The sequence below is a fragment of the Bufo bufo genome, chromosome 3 (genome assembly GCF_905171765.1).
Source record: "Bufo bufo chromosome 3, aBufBuf1.1, whole genome shotgun sequence".
Taxonomy (NCBI): domain Eukaryota; kingdom Metazoa; phylum Chordata; class Amphibia; order Anura; family Bufonidae; genus Bufo; species Bufo bufo.
The window spans coordinates 569,980,471-569,996,849 of NC_053391.1; the positions used below are offsets into that span (position 1 = coordinate 569,980,471).

General features: G+C 43.9%; 1 protein-coding gene across 4 annotated transcripts in view; it reads right to left on the bottom strand.

Annotated features, from left to right (window-relative positions):
• Positions 1 to 8,093: 8,093 nt before the first annotated feature.
• LOC120996038 (retinol dehydrogenase 7-like) overlaps positions 8,094 to 16,379 on the bottom strand; it is a 100,625-nt gene continuing 92,339 nt past the window's right edge. For all 4 annotated transcript variants that reach the window (XM_040425703.1, XM_040425702.1, XM_040425700.1 and 1 more), the window contains exons 3-5: positions 16,064 to 16,322; positions 9,444 to 9,607; positions 8,094 to 8,408 (exon numbers count right to left, since the gene is read on the bottom strand). In XM_040425703.1, the coding sequence (XP_040281637.1) occupies positions 8,173 to 8,408; positions 9,444 to 9,607; positions 16,064 to 16,322 (659 nt within the window). In that variant the 3' untranslated portion in view covers positions 8,094 to 8,172. The remainder of the gene's footprint in view (positions 8,409 to 9,443; positions 9,608 to 16,063; positions 16,323 to 16,379) is intronic.

Genomic DNA, 16,379 nt, shown 5'->3' on the forward strand with positions numbered 1-16,379 from the left:
TCAATGACAGGGGGGTGATCACCCCATATAGACTCCCTGATCACCCCCCTGTCATTGATCACCCCCCTGTAAGGCTCCATTCAGAGGTCCGTATGTGTTATGCGGATCCACGGATCAATGGATCGGATCCACAAAACACATACGTACGTCTGAATGGAGCCTTACAGGGGGGTGATCAATGACAGGGGGGTGATCACCCCCCTGTCATTGATCACCACCCTGTCATTGATCACCCCCCTGTAAGGCTCCATTCAGATGTCCGTATGTGTTTTGCGGATCCGCGGTGTCCGTGTTTTGCGGATCCGCGGATCCGCTAAACACATACGGACGTCTGAATGGAGCCTTACGGGGGGGTGATCACCCCATATAGACTCCCTGATCACCCCCCTGTCATTGATCACCCCCCTGTAAGGCTCCATTCAGAGGTCCGTATGTGTTATGCAGATCCACGGATCCATGGATCGGATCCGCAAAACACATACGGACGTCTGAATTTAGCCTTACAGGGGGGTGATCAATGACAGGGGGGTGATCACCCCATATAGGCTCCCTGATCACCCCCCTGTCGCTGATCACCCCCCTGTAAGGCTCCATTCAGACGTCCGTATGTGTTTTGCCGATCCGATCCATGGATCCGTGGATCCGCAAAACACATACGGACCTCTGAATGGAGCCTTACAGGGGGGTGATCAATGACAGGGTGGTGATCACCCCATATAGACTCCCTGATCACCCCCCTGTCATTGATCACCCCCCTGTAAGGCTCCATTCAGACGTCCGTATGTGTTTTACGGATCCATGGATCGGATCCGCAAAACACATACAGACGTCTGAATGGAGCCTTACAGGGGGGGTGATCACCCCATATAGACTCCCTGATCACCCCCCTGTGATTGATCACCCCCCTGTAATGCTCCATTAAGAGGTCCGTATGTGTTTTGCGGATCCGATCCATGGATCCGTGGATCCGCAAAACACATACGGACCTCTGAATGGAGCCTTACAGGGGGGTGATCAATGACAGGGGGGTGATCACCCCATATAGACTCCCTGATCTCCCCCCTGTCATTGATCACCCCCCTGTCATTGATTACCCCCCTGTAAGGTTCCATTCAGATGTCCGTATGTGTTTTACGGATCCACGGATCCTTGGATCGGATCCGCAAAACACATATGGACGTCTGAAAGGAGCCTTACAGGGGGGTGATCAATGACAGGTGGGTGATCACCCCATATAGACTCCCTGATCACCTCACTGTCATTGATCACCTTCCTGTCATTGATCACCCCCCTGTAAGGCTCCATTCAGACGTCCGTATGTGTTTTGCGGATCTGATCCACGGATCCATGGATCCGCAAAACACATAAAAACTTATGAATGGAGTCTTACAGGGGGTGATCAATGACAGGGGGGCGATCAGGGAGTCTATATGTGGTGATCACCCCTCTGTCATTGACCACCCCCCTGTAAGGCTCCATTCAGACATTTTTTGGCACAAGTTAGCGGAAATTGATTTTTTTTTGTTTTGTTATTTTGTTTTTTCTTACAAAGTCTCATATTCCACTAACTTGTGACAAAAAATTAAATCTCACATGAACTCACCATACCCCTCACGGAATCCAAATGCGTAAATTTTTTTTGACATTTATATTCCAGACTTCTTCTCACGCTTTAGGGCCCCTAAAATGCCAGGGCAGTATAAATACACCACATGTGACCCCATTTCGGAAAGAAGACACCTCAAGGTATTCGCTGAGGGGCATATTGAGTCCATGAAAGATTGAACTTTTTGTCCCAAGTTAGCGGAAAGGGAGACTTTGTGAGAAAAAAAAATATTAAAATTTCCGCTAAAAAAATAAAATCTTCTATGAACTCGCCATGCCCCTCATTGAATACCTTGGGGTGTCTTCTTTCCAAAATGGGGTCACATGTGGGGTATTTATACTGCACTGGCATTTTAGGGGCCCTAAAGCGTGAGAAGAATTCTGGAATATAAATGTCTAAAAAAACGTGAGAAGAAGTCTGGAATCCAAATGTCTAAAAATGCCCTCCTAAAAGAAATTTGGGACCCTTTGCGCATCTAGGCTGCAAAAAAGTGTCACACATGTGGTATCGCCGTACTCAGGAGAAGTTGGGCAATGTGTTTTGGGGTGTCTTTTTACACATGCCCATGGTGGGTGAGATAAATATCTCTGTCAAATGACAACTTTGTATAAAAAAAATGGGAAAAGTTGTCTTTTAGAGAGATATTTCTCTCACCCAGCATGGGTATATGTAAAAAGACACCCCAAAACACATTGCCCAACTTCTCCTAAGTTCGGCAATACCACATGTGTGACACTTTTTTGCAGCCTAGGTGGGCAAAGGGGCCCACATTCCAAAGAGCACCTTTAGGATTTCACAGGGCATTTTTTACACATTTGGATTCCAAACATAAATACCCCACAAGTGACCTCATTTTGGAAAGAAGACACCCCAAGGTATTCCGTGAGAGGCATGGTGAGCTCCTAGAATTTTTTATTTTTTGTCACAAGTTAGTGGAAAATGATGATTTTTTTTTTTCTTACAAAGTCTCATATTCCACTAACTTGTGACAAAAAATAAAAACTTCCATGAACTCACTACGCCCATCACGAAATACCTTGGGGTGTCTTCTTTCCAAAATGGGGTCACTTGTGGGGTAGTTATACTGCCCTGGCATTTTAGGTGCCCTAATGTGTGAGAAGTAGTTTGAAATCAAAATGTGTAAAAAATGCCCTGTGAAATCCTAAAGGTGCTCTTTGGAATGTGGGCCCCTTTGCCCACCTAGGCTGCAAAAAAGTGTCACACATGTGGTATCGATGTACTCAGGAGAAGTTGGGCAATGTGTTTTGGGGTGTCATTTTACATATACCCATACTGGGTGAGAGAAATATCTCGGCAAAAGACAACTTTTCCCATTTTTTTATACAAAGTTGGCATTTGACCAAGATATTTATCTCACCCAGCATGGGTATATGTAAAATTACACCCAAAAACACATTGCCCAACTTCTCCTGAGTACGGCGATACCACATGTGTGACACTTTTTTGCAGCCTAGGTGGGCAAAGGAGCCCACATTCCAAAGAGCACCTTTAGGATTTCACAGGGCATTTTTTACACATTTTGATTTCAAACTACTTCTCACACATTAGGGCCCCTAAAATGCCAGGGCAGTATAACTACCCCACAAGTGACCCCATTTTGTAAAGAAGACACCCCCAAGGTATTTCGTGATGGGCATAGTGAGTTCATGGAAGTTTTTATTTTTTGTTACAAGTTAGTGGAATATGAGACTTTGTAAGGAAAAAAAATAAAATAAAAAAAATCATTTTCCACTAACTTGTGACAGAAAATAAAAAGTTCTATAATTCACTATGCCCATCAGCGAATACCTTAGGGTGTCTACTTTCCGAAATGGTGTTATTTGTGGGGTTTTTCTACTGTCTGGGCATTGTAGAACCTCAGGAAACATGACAGGTGCTCAGAAAGTCAGAGCTGCTTCAAAAAGCGGAAATTCAAATTTTTGTACCATAGTTTGTAAACGCTATAACTTTTACCCAAACTATTTTTTTTTACCCAAACATTTTTTTTTTATCAAAGACATGTAGAACGATAAATTTAGAGAAAAATGTATATATAGATGTCGTTTTTAAAAAAAAAATTACATCTGAAAGTGAAAAATTTCATTTTTTTGCAAAAACTTCGGTAAATTTCGATTAATAACAAAAAAAGTAAAAATGTCAGCAGCAATGAAATACCACCAAATGAAATCTCTATTAGTGAGAAGAAAAGGAGGTAAAATTCATTTGGGTGGTAAGTTGCATGACCGAGCAATAAACGGTGAAAGTAGAGTAGTGCAGAAGTGTAAAAAGTGGTCTGGTCATTAAGGCCTCATGCACACGACCGTTTTTTTTTTTAAGGTCCGCAAAAACGGGGTCCGTAGGTCCGTGATCCGTGACCGTTTTTTCGTCCGTGGGTCTTTCTTGATTTTTGGAGGATCCACGGACATGAAAAAAAAAGTCGTTTTGGTGTCCGCCTGGCCGTGCGGGAGCAGAAGAGACTTAGAGCAGAAGAATGCGGCAGCCGGCGAACTGGGTTTATTCACCCATAAGTAACGCAATGTTTCGGCTCTAACATGAAGCCTTTCTCAAGGCTTGAGAAAGGCTTCATGTTGGAGTCGAAACATCGCGTCACTTACGGGTGAATAAACATATCCTTTTTTATCACCATTTTGGAGTGCTGCTCTGTTTTACAGTACTACATTTTGGGAAAGCCTTTCCTTTGGAGCCAGCACCCATCCCCAATACTGGTTGGTGCTGCCATATTTTCACTATATATATACACTGCTCAAAAAAATAAAGGGAACACTTAAACAACACAATGTAACTCCAAGTCAATCACACTTCTGTGAAATCAAACTGTCCACTTAGGAAGCAACACTGAGTGACAATCAATTTCACATGCTGTTGTGCAAATGGGATAGACAACAGGTGGAAATTATAGGCAATTAGCAAGACACCCCCAATAAAGGAGTGGTTCTGCAGGTGGTGAACACAGACCACTTCTCAGTTCCTATGCTTCCTGGCTGATGTTTTGGTCATATTTGAATGCTGGCGGTGCTTTCACTCTAGTGGTAGCATGAGACGGAGTCTACAACCCACACAAGTGGCTCAGGTAGTGCAGCTTATCCAGGATGGCACATCAATGCGAGCTGTGGCAAGAAGGTTTGCTGTGTCTGTCAGCGTAGTGTCCAGAGCATGGAGGCGCTACCAGGAGACAGGCCAGTACATCAGGAGACGTGGAGGAGACCATAGGAGGGCAACAACCCAGCAGCAGGACTGCTACCTCCGCCTTTGTGCAAGAAGGAACAGGAGGAGCACTGCCAGAGCCCTGCAAAATGACCTCCAGCAGGCCACAAATGTGCATGTGTCTGCTCAAACGGTTAGAAACAGACTCCATGAGGGTGATATGAGAGCCCGACGTCCACAGGTGGGGGTTGTGCTTACAGCCCAACACCGTGCAGGACGTTTGGCATTTGCCAGAGAACACCAAGATTGGCAAATTTGCCACTGGCGCCCTGTGCTCTTCACAGATGAAAGCAGGTTCACACTGAGCACATGTGACAGACGTGACAGAGTCTGGAGACGCCGTGGAGAACGTTCTGCTGCCTGCAACATCCTCCAGCATGACCGGTTTGGCATTGGGTCAGTAATGGTGTGGGGTGGCATTTCTTTGGAGGGCCGCACAGCCCTCCATGTGCTCGCCAGAGGTAGCCTGACTGCCATTAGGTACCGAGATGAGATCCTCAGACCCCTTGTGAGACCATATGCTGGTGCGGTTGGCCCTGGGTTCCTCCTAATGCAAGACAATGCTAAACCTCATGTGGCTGGAGTGTGTCAGCAGTTCCTGCAACACGAAGGCATTGATGCTATGGACTGGCCCGCCCGTTCTCCAGACCTGAATCCAATTGAGCACATCTGGGACATCATGTCTCGCTCTATCCACCAACGTCACGTTGCACCACAGACTGTCCAGGAGTTGGCAGATGCTTTAGTCCAGGTCTGGGAGGAGATCCCTCAGGAGACCGTCCGCCACCTCATCAGGAGCATGCACAGGCGTTGTAGGGAGGTCATACAGGCACGTGGAGGCCACACACACTACAGAGCCTCATTTTGACTTGTTTTAAGGACATTACATCAAAGTTGGATCAGCCTGTAGTGTGTTTTTCCACTTAAATTTTGAGTGTGACTCCAAATCCAGACCTCCATGGGTTGAAAATTTGATTTCCATTTTTTTATTTTTGTGTGATTTTGTTGTCAGCACATTCAAATATGTAAAGAACAAAGTATTTCAGAAGAATATTTAATTAACTCAGATCTAGGATGTGTTATTTTTGTGTTCCCTTTATTTTTTTGAGCAATGTATATATGCTGGGGGGTTTCGCTCTGGTAGACAGGATTAGCAGACGCAGTATAGAGGCAACAACAAGTTCTTTGGATCAAACAGTTCAGTGTTTTATTCACACTTTAGGCAAGTGACAAAACAAGCAGTCATATTCAAACAAAAAGTCACCTTGCGGTGTTGGTGGTAATTCACACCATGCAGCAATTCTGCCTCAAAGAGTCCTTGACCATAGCAGCACCAAACCTGTTTTCACGCCAGACAGCAAGCTTTCATCCAGACACAAGGCTCCCAGATCCCAACACAGAGACCTCGCTTCTGAGCCCAACTGCCAATTTAAGGACAGCCAGGTGCTGCCAAAACCTGGATCGGCACTTAAAATCCGGTCTGGTATTTGACCTCACCTGGCTGTAAATCAGCCCAGCAGCACATGCTGGGAGGAAAATACCTGTTTTCCCGGACCAAACCTCTCACTGTGTCACAATGCACACACACAGCAGTACAGAATGTACATTATACATACACAGCTATGCAGCATACACACATTGTATATACACACAGCACTGAATGGTTTAATCATAGTTTGAGTTTTGCATTTTTATTTAAATAAAACTATTTTTTTCTTTCATTTTTAATATAAAATGCAGACTAAAATGATACTCCAGCCACATGTGTGCTTAGGTGAAATGAATGAGCTGTTATGGAGAAGCAAATATCCATAAAGTAAGGAAAAGTCTGTTGCCTCCTCCTATTTCACTGCTGCCCCAGAACCATGTGGCCCTATGCACACGCCCATTTTTCCCGGGTTTGTTCTTTAAAACTAATAGAAGACAATAGTCACTGCACTTAGGAGCCCCCCTTCTGTATTTAAGGCAAAGACTCTACCTGTCAAGCCATAGAGCCCAATGCTAATAATAGGTGGAGTTTCCTTGACTAAAAACCTCAGTAGTATTTTTCCCATGTATAATGTATTCCCATGTTCAATGTACTGGTATCTATAGGTACATCTCTCCCTAGGGCCATACATTTTTCATTTATTCTTTCACATAGTCATATGAGGGCTTTGTTTTTACATAGTGCTAGGTGTCTACTTTCAGAAAATAAAGAGGTAGCAAGTCAGCGATTTTTTTGCCTGTCTTAACACAAAAAACTCACATTACAGTAATACAACAAATGCCATTAAAGTCACCATCTTGGTGTGCCTGGAGTCAAGATAACTCTGGCTACATGTTAAACTAATGCTAGATAGGGGTAAATGCTAGATTGGTAGGGTCTGACTATATAAAAATTCCTCCCCATATTAAAGACAATTATACATTTTTCCAAAATGTCACAGAGCCCAGTGAGCTTTGTGTTGAGATGTGTATATGCCCCTGTGCACATCATGCTGTAATCAGAAATTGAAGGGGTTGTTTGGTTTTAAGAAGAAACCAGGACAACACTCGAGGCAGGCCTCGAGTGAAGTAAAAAACTGACCGCAATTTACCAAACAGATTTTGTGCAATAGCTCCAGGGCTCTGTTTCTCTTCACTACTCGAGGCCAGTGATTGGCTCCAGCACTCATGTGTTGTCAACGTGGCATCACTACTGCTGTTCGGTCAACAGAACCTGGCTGGAAGAACCAGAGTGAGGGCACATGATCTACAACGAAAGTAATGTATGTTTTTTTTATTTCATTATTGGCATCCTCCGGTTGTGCGTCTGCACACATTACACATTCAGCCATCGCCTTCTCACAACGCCTTCTTACCTTCCTATAGAGCAGCACCAGTTTGAAAAAGGCCTTGAAGGCCGAAACGTCACACCTAAGCCGCATAACTAATAAAATTCACTAAGCAAGAATACCTGCTTACTGTATGTCACTGGAGTTTATTTTCTACAGCCAACGGGGTAGGAACCCTACTTCCAGTGACAAGGATCGATAACTGCAGCTTGCATCCAAGCTATTGCCTATATTTATTTTTTATTTTAGGCATGCACCTTGTGTTGTCTGGTTTCTTCCTGGTTTCTCTCTTTCTGCTGAGAGAGGGGCAGAGAGAGCTACTGTATTCACAGTTTGGGCACAGAGCTGATCACGTGACTGTTGAAAACACTGTGAAAAACTAGTAAATTAAAAAAAAAATTAAGAATGCTATTTTTACATGGGAAAAATACAGGCAGTCAAAAACATTACAGTCAAAAGGTTTAATAAAGATTTATCAATCTATTTTAATATTCTAGCCAAACATGAAGCACTGTATTATTCAAGTCATGTACTAGTATTTGAAGAGCAAAAACATGGTGGCTTTGACAAAGGATGAGCCAGTAGACAATCTGACATGAAAGTTGGAAGATAAGATACTGGGAGGTAGAAGAGTTTGGTTATCCATCCTGCAGAATATCGTGTCCAAGGATATACAGCAGTCAGGGCGTGTTCCATGCAGTCAGTCACCTGCGTTATGTGAGGGTTGCACCTAGATAGTTTATATTGGATGAACCTGCAATCTAGAATGGAAAAACCATATATCAAAATATATAGATTTACAGAAAAGGCTAAGTTCACATACAACAGACACTAGGTTCACATATGCATCATGCCCCACCCCACCCTTCCCATCCCTTCCAACTGCCCATAGTACCTTAAAGCCTCTAACGCTGTATTTTGTCAGGTGATGGCCAAATTTGCTAAAAATCTACTTTACTCTCCTGAAGTCAAGGGGGCACTGGCCTTTACACTTTGAGCCAAACTTGCTGCCTCTGTCACTCGTGATGGACAGCTTATTTTTTTTTCTTCAGGTGCAATGTGCGTGATATCTCATGCTTGTGCCATCTCTCTTGTTTTTGGCACATGCGCAGTGTGCCCAACTGTCTTGTACTGAGCTCCTGAGACTCATTGTCCGGGTGCAGACTCCCAGGGGCAAAAGTGCAAGGTTTCAGGTGCATCGCTCCTGAAAAAAAAGTATATACAGTAGCTGTCCATCAAGAGTGAAGGAGGCAGGGAGTGTATGCAGCAAGCATGAAGGCCGCTGCCCCCTTGACTTTAAGCTGCCTCATTTACATAAGTCAAGGCAGGTAGATTTTTTGCTACCTTGGCCATCAGGTGACAGAACAAAATAAAGTATTGGAGACATACCGTATGCTTTTTAGTGCTTTCTACAGCTTAAGCATGGTACTAGCTTTCCTTAAAGAGAGAAGCTGTGTATGGAAACTCAATAGTTCATGGGGAAAAAAATATTCAAAGCAGTATCTCCCAGAGAAAGTAAACCATCTTGCTAGCGTTACCTTCTCTTAGTGGCTTCTTATAAATCAAAATCTGACAAGCCTTGTAACAAGGAAAAATAGCCAATTTGAATATCCATTGGTAGACAGCTGTTTTGGGGTGCTTGCCCTTCAATAGCACAGATTTGGATTCTGGCTGTCTGAGTGTGATTCCTTGAATGCAGCTTAGGCAGTGTACAGAGCTGGTTCCTTTAAGGACAATGGCAAAACAGTGATGTTTTTTATATTAAAATTTTAATTTTAATAAATCATACTACTCACAAACGCCAAAATAATGTTGTCCATAGGTTTCCTTCGCCCACTGAGGAGCCTGGGACCAGACAGAATGTAGGCTTTGTATTGTAGTCTCCACGTGTGTAGCTGGTGTTTTATATGAACTAGGTTCAATGACAGAAACTCTAACCCCAAAGGGGCGAAGTTCACGCCTGAAGAAAAGAGACATGGTAGTAGGTAATGTATGCAGTAATTAAATTATAGTGAAATGCACTAATATACAGTACAGACCAAAAGTTTGGACACACCTTCTCATTCAAAGAGTTTTCTTTATTTTCATGACTATGAAAATTGTAGATTCACACTGAAGGCATCAAAACTATGAATTAACATATGTGGAATTATATATATAACAAACAAGTGTGAAACAGCTGAAAATATGTCATATTGTAGGTTCTTCAAAGTAGCCACCTTTTGCTTTGATTACTGCTTTGCACACTCTTGGCATTCTCTTGATGAGCTTCAAGAGGTAATCCCCTGAAATGGTTTTCACTTCACAGGTGTGCCCTGTCAGGTTTAATAAGTGGGATTTCTTGCCTTATAAATGGGGTTGGGACCATCAGTTGCGTTGAGGAGAAGTCAGGTGGATACACAGCTGATAGTCCTACTGAATAGACTGTTAGAATTTGTATTATGGCAAGAAAAAAGCAGCTAAGTAAAGAAATACGAGTGGCCTTCATTACTTTAAGAAATGAAAGTCAGTCAGTCAGCCGAAAAATTGGGAAAACTTTGAAAGTAAGGGCTATTTGACCATGAAGGAGAGTGATGGGGTGCTGCGCCAGATGACCTGGCCTCCACAGTCACCGGACCTGAACCCAATCGAGATGGTTTGGGGTGAGCTGGACCTCAGAGTGAAGGCAAAAGGACCAACAAGTGCTAAGCATCTCTGGGAACTCCTTCAAGACTGTTGGAAGACCATTTCAGGGGACTACCTCTTGAAGCTCATCAAGAGAATGCCAAGAGTGTGCAAAGCAGTAATCAAAGCAAAAGGTGGCTACTTTGAAGAACCTAGAATATGACATATTTTCAGTTGTTTCACACTTGTTTATTATGTATATAATTCCACATGTGTTAATTCATAGTTTTGATGCCTTCATAGTCCTGAAAATAAAGAAAACTCTTTGAATGAGAAGGTGTGTCTAAACTTTTGGTCTGTACTGTATATATATATATATATATATATATATATACAGTGGGATGCGAAAGGTTGGGCAACCTTGTTAATCCTCATGATTTTCCTGTATAAATCGTTGGTTGTTACGATAAAAAATGTCAGTTAAATATATCATATAGGAGACACACACAGTGATATTTGAGAAGTGAAATGAAGTTTATTGGATTTACAGAAAGTGTGCTATAATTGTGTAAACAAAATTTGGCAGGTGCATAAATTTGGGCACTGTTGTCATTTTATTGATTCCAAAACCTTTAGAACTAATTATTGGAACTCAAATTGGCTTGGTAAGCTCAGTGACCCCTGACCTACATACACAGGTGAATCCAATTATGAGAAAGAGTATTTAAGGGGGTCAATTGTAAGTTTCCCTCCTCTTTTAATTTTCTCTGAAGAGTAGCAACATGGGGGTCTCAAAACAACTCTCAAATGACCTGAAGACAAAGATTGTTCACCATCATGGTTTAGGAGAAGGATACAGAAAGCTGTCTCAGAGATTTCAGCTGTCTGTTTCCACAGTTAGGAACATATTGAGGAAATGGAAGACCACAGGATCAGTTCAAGTTAAGGCTCGAAGTGGCAGACCAAGAAAAATCTCGGATAGACAGAAGCGACGAATGGTGAGAACAGTCAGAGTCAACCCACAGACCAGCACCAAAGACCTACAACATCATCTTGATGCAGATGGAGTCACTGTGCATCGTTCAACCATTCGGCGCACTTTACACAAGGAGATGCTGTATGCGAGAGTGATGCAGAGGAAGCCTTTTCTCCGCCCACAGCACAAAAAGTGCCGCTTGAGGTGGGCTAAAGCACATTTGGACAAGCCAGCTTCATTTTGGAATAAGGTGCTGTGGGCTGATGAAACTAAAATTGAGTTATTTGGCCATAACAAGAGGCGTTATGCATGGAGGAAAAAGAACACAGCATTCCAAGAAAAACACCTGCTACCTACAGTAAAATATGGTAGTGGTTCCATCATGCTGTGGGGCTGTGTGGCCAGTGCAGGGACTGGGAATCTTGTCAAAGTTGAGGGACGCATGGATTCCACTCAGTATCAGCAGATTCTGGAGACCAATGTCCAGGAATCAGTGACAAAGCTGAAGTTGCGCCGCGGCTGGATCTTTCAACAAGACAACGACCCTAAAAACTGCTCAAAATCCACTAAGGCATTTATGCAGAGGAACAAGTACAACGTTCTGGAATGGCCATCTCAGTCCCCAGACCTGAATATAATTGAAAATCTGTGGTGTGACTTAAAGGGCTTCTGTCACCCCACTAAAGTGATTTTTTATTTTTTTTGGGCTAGTTAAATTAGTTATATTGCGATCTATGAAAATATAATGGTGTTACTTACTTTGATCCAGCAGTTTCTTCCAAAAATGAAGTTTTATAATATGTAAATTCGGTCTCTACCAGCAAGTAGGGCGGCTACTTGCTGGTAGCTGCTTTAGAAAATCGCCCCCTCGTCGTGTTGATTGACAGACCAGCCGGGATCTACTCCTCCGGCCAGCCCTGTCGGCATTTCAAAAATCGCGCTCCTGTGTTAATTCGGCGCAGGCGCTCTGAGATGAGGAGGCTCGTCTCCTCAGAACTCCCTCAGTGCGCCTGCGCCGATGACATCACCGAAATAGAAGACGTCATCGGCGCAGGCGCACTGAGGGAGTGCTGAGGAGACAAGCCTCCTCATCTCAGAGCGCCTGCGCCGAATGAACATAGGCGCGCGATTTTTGAAATGCCGACAGGGCTGGCCAGAGGAGGAGATCCCGGCTGGCCCTGTCAATCAACACGACGAGGGGGCGGTTTTCTGCAGCAGCTACCAGCAAGTAGCCGCCCTACTTGCTGGTAGAGACCGAATTTACATATTATAAAACTTTGTTTTTGGAAGAAACTGCTGGATCAAAGTAAGTAACACCACTATATTTTCATAGATCGCAATATAACTAATTTAACTAGCCCAAAAAAAAAAAACACTTTAGTGGGGTGACAGAAGCCCTTTAAAGAGAGCTGTCCATGCTCGGAAGCCATCAAACCTGAATGAACTAAAGATGTTTTGTAAAGAGGAATGGTCCAAAATACCTTCAACCAGAATCCAGACTCTCATTGGAACCTACAGAAAGCGTTTAGAGGCTGTAATTTCTGAAAAAGGAGGATCTACTAAATATTGATTTCATTTCTTTTTTGTGGTGCCCAAATTTATATTGCAGTGTAAACTGTTCCCAATAGTTGTGTATAGGCAGCATCACTTTACAATCTTCCCAAATAACCACATGTGTAATTCTGTTCTCATTAACTCTTTCTGCAATTTCTAGGCTGCGGGGTGCAGATCTTAGATCTGGTTGGCCAGTTGTCTCAAAGTGTGGTGGGTGCCGAAGTAATATACCCTTTCCACAGCAATAAAGTGTTATTGCCGTAAACTTGTGAACACCTTACTCTCTTTCCAGGCATAGCTTTGAAGTGGTTCTCAACCATCAGAAAAATGCCCGATATCTTTCTCTCAGGGGTAGTCTTCCAGTTAATTTGTTCTCTGGCAGTTTTCAGCCTCAGGCCTCATTCACATTTCAGTATCAGTTTGACATCTGTGTTTGATCTGTGCAGAATCCGTGTTTGCTTCGCGTTTCCATTTTTTGCCCTCCATGTGTCAACCATATTCCACGGACAGTGGAATATGGCAACCAGGACGCTCCTGCATGCCTGGTTGCCATGGTTACTTAGCAATATTACAATATTAGAAGCATCATACTTACCTGCTGGCTGCTGCGCTGTCTGTGTCCGACCGGGAGCTCCTCCTACTGGTAAGTGACAGATCATTAAGCAATGCGCCACACAGACCTGTCACTTACCAGTAGGAGGAGCTCCCGGCCGGACACAGACAGCGCAGCAGCCAGCAGGTGAGTATGATGCTTCTAATATTGTAATATTGCTAAGTAACCATGGCAACCAGGCCTGCAGTAGCGTCCTGGTTGCCATGGTTACCGATCGGAGCCCCAGAGCGATTAAACTGGGACTCCGATCGTTATCTCCGCTGCCACCAATGATGGGGGGAGGGGGAGGCCGCACACTGGCCACCAATGATATTAATACAATAGAGGGGGGGCCGGGGGGGGCCGCACACTGGCCACCAATGATATTACAATAGGGGGGGCGGGGGAGGCCACACACTGGCCACCAATGATATTACAATGGGGGGGCGGGGGAGGCCACACACTGGCCACCAATGATATTACAACAGGGGGGGGCGGGGGGGGGCCGCACACTGGCCACCAATGATATTCAAACTGGGGAGGGAGGGGGGTCTGCCCCCTGCTGCCTGGCAGCCCCTGATCTCTTATAGGGGGCTATGATATGCACAATTAACCCCTCAGGTGCAGCACCTGAGGGGTTAATTGTGCTGATCACAGCCCCCTGTAAGAGATCGGGTGCTGCCAGGCAGCAGGGGGCAGTCATGTACACAGTTCGTAGTATATTCAAACTAGAAGCGTCCCCATCACTATGTGAACGCCTCTGTGTTAGAATATACTGTCGGATTTGAGTTCATCTCTGAAAAATCTTTTATGCAGACGGATCTTCGGATCCGTCTGTATAAAAGTAACCTACGGCCACGGATCACGGACGCGGATGCCAATCTTGTGTGCATCTGTGTTCTTTCACGGACCCATTGACTTGAATGGGTCCGTGAACCGTTGTCCGTCAAAAAAATAGGACAGGTCATATTTTTTTTGACGGACAGGAAACACGGATCACGGATGCGGCTGCAAAACGGTGCATTTCCCGATTTTTCCACGGACCCATTGAAAGTCAATGGGTCCGCGAAAAAAAACGGAAAACGGCACAACGGCCACGGATGCACACAACGGTCGTGTGCATGAGGCCTAAGTAATTTGACTTTAGAACGTTTAATTACACGTGCCCTAATGACTAATACATAACTTTTACTTTTAGATTGCTTTTAAAACTAACTAAACACATAAAGTGAGACTAAAAATCTCAGCAGTTGGCAGACTTTTGCCCCATATTTCAACCAGTATCTGAAAGGTTAATTCAGCTGCAATTTGTTGCTCACTGGCAGCTTATTAAATGAGAAACTCTTTCTCTATATGATTAAAGGGCTGTCTATACCTACACTACTGTGCTTAAAACACAAAAACATGTTTGCTGCCTCCCATGGGCAATGGGCTCTGTAAACACAGTAAGGCTCCATTTACTGACGTGTCACTATTTTTTTCGAATACTTCTGGAAATATGAAACAGTATCTGTGTGTAGGTGGGGAAATGTATCCACAAACTTTTGGCATACACCTGTAAGGTATCTTCTCATAGATTGAAGCTCTTTCGAGCAGGGCCCTTATTCATCTTGTTTTAATTGTTGACTTGTTTGTTGCTATGTAATGTGCCATTTTGTTTGTACATGAACCCTCTGATTATAAAGCGCTGCAGAATATGTTGGCTGTATATAAATAAAGATTATAAATGTTATTATTAAAGGGGTTGTCTGGGTTCAGAGCTGAATCCGGACATCCCTCCATTTTCACCCTAGCAGCTCCCCTGACTTGAGCATCGGAGCAGTTCATGCTCCGATGCTCTCCTTTGCCCTTCGCTAAATCGCGCAGGGCAAAGGCATTTTTTGGAGATGCGGTGACGTACCGGGGCACTCCATGGGGCTGCCAGGAACCCCAGTGATGTCACCAGCACTGATGGCAGGGATTTAGTGCTGCCCTAGCCAGTAAAACGGCTAGGGCAGCGCTAAAGCCCGCCAATCAGAGCTGGGGACGCCACCGAACACACTGCCGGGCGGAAGTTTCCGCCCGGCAGTGTGTTATTGAAAACAAAAGAACCCTTGCCCTGCGCGATCTAGCGCAAGGCAAGGGAGGGCATCGGAGCATGAGATGCCCCGATGCTGGCCTCAGGGGGGCTGCCTGGGTGAAAATAAGGGTATGCCCGGGTTCAGCTCTGAACCCGGACAACCCCTTTAAGTCATACATCAAAATACCCTTAAAGTGACCCTGTACTCTGAAAACACTTTTCATATTTCATAGTTAGATATCAATGTTTTGATTGGTGGGGTCTGAGTATTGAGATCCTCACCAATCTCTAGAATAAGGAGAGAGAAATGCTTACATAGCGCTCTCTCTCATCACTGCAGGGGATTTATTCAATTGAAAGCCTTAGGTGCATCTCAATGCTGTCGAAAGACAATGCTATGTGAGTGCTTCTTTCCCAAGCCTAATGGTGAAATGAGGGCCCACATCAATATGCCTCCTGACAGCTATGACAGCCTTATAAACACAGTTTATGTAAAGATACATTTTCTGCCTGGAGCAGTCTTATGCAATTAGTCTGACATAGTGCCAAAAAAAAAAAAAAAAAAAACATTTCCTCAAGAGACATATAATACAATAAAAAAAGGAATTTAAAATGCTGCCCAAACTTGTACCTCATAGAGTCGGAGAAAGCTTCTACTCCAAATCTGGAAATGGGATATCCTCCTCCCACAAATGCCAATCTGCCCATCACACTGGACACATTAATGATTCGTCCTCTGGCTCTCATGATAAGAGGAAGTAGATTTAGTGTCACATCAATCATGCCAAGTAAATTGACATTCAGCACCTTGACAAAATCATCTTTATTCAGCCACCCATTGGGGGCTGTAGGTATAGAAATGCCAGCATTATTCACAAGACCCCATAATCCTATTAACAGAGAATGATGAAAAAAGGTTAAATATATAGTTACCAACTCTAACACTT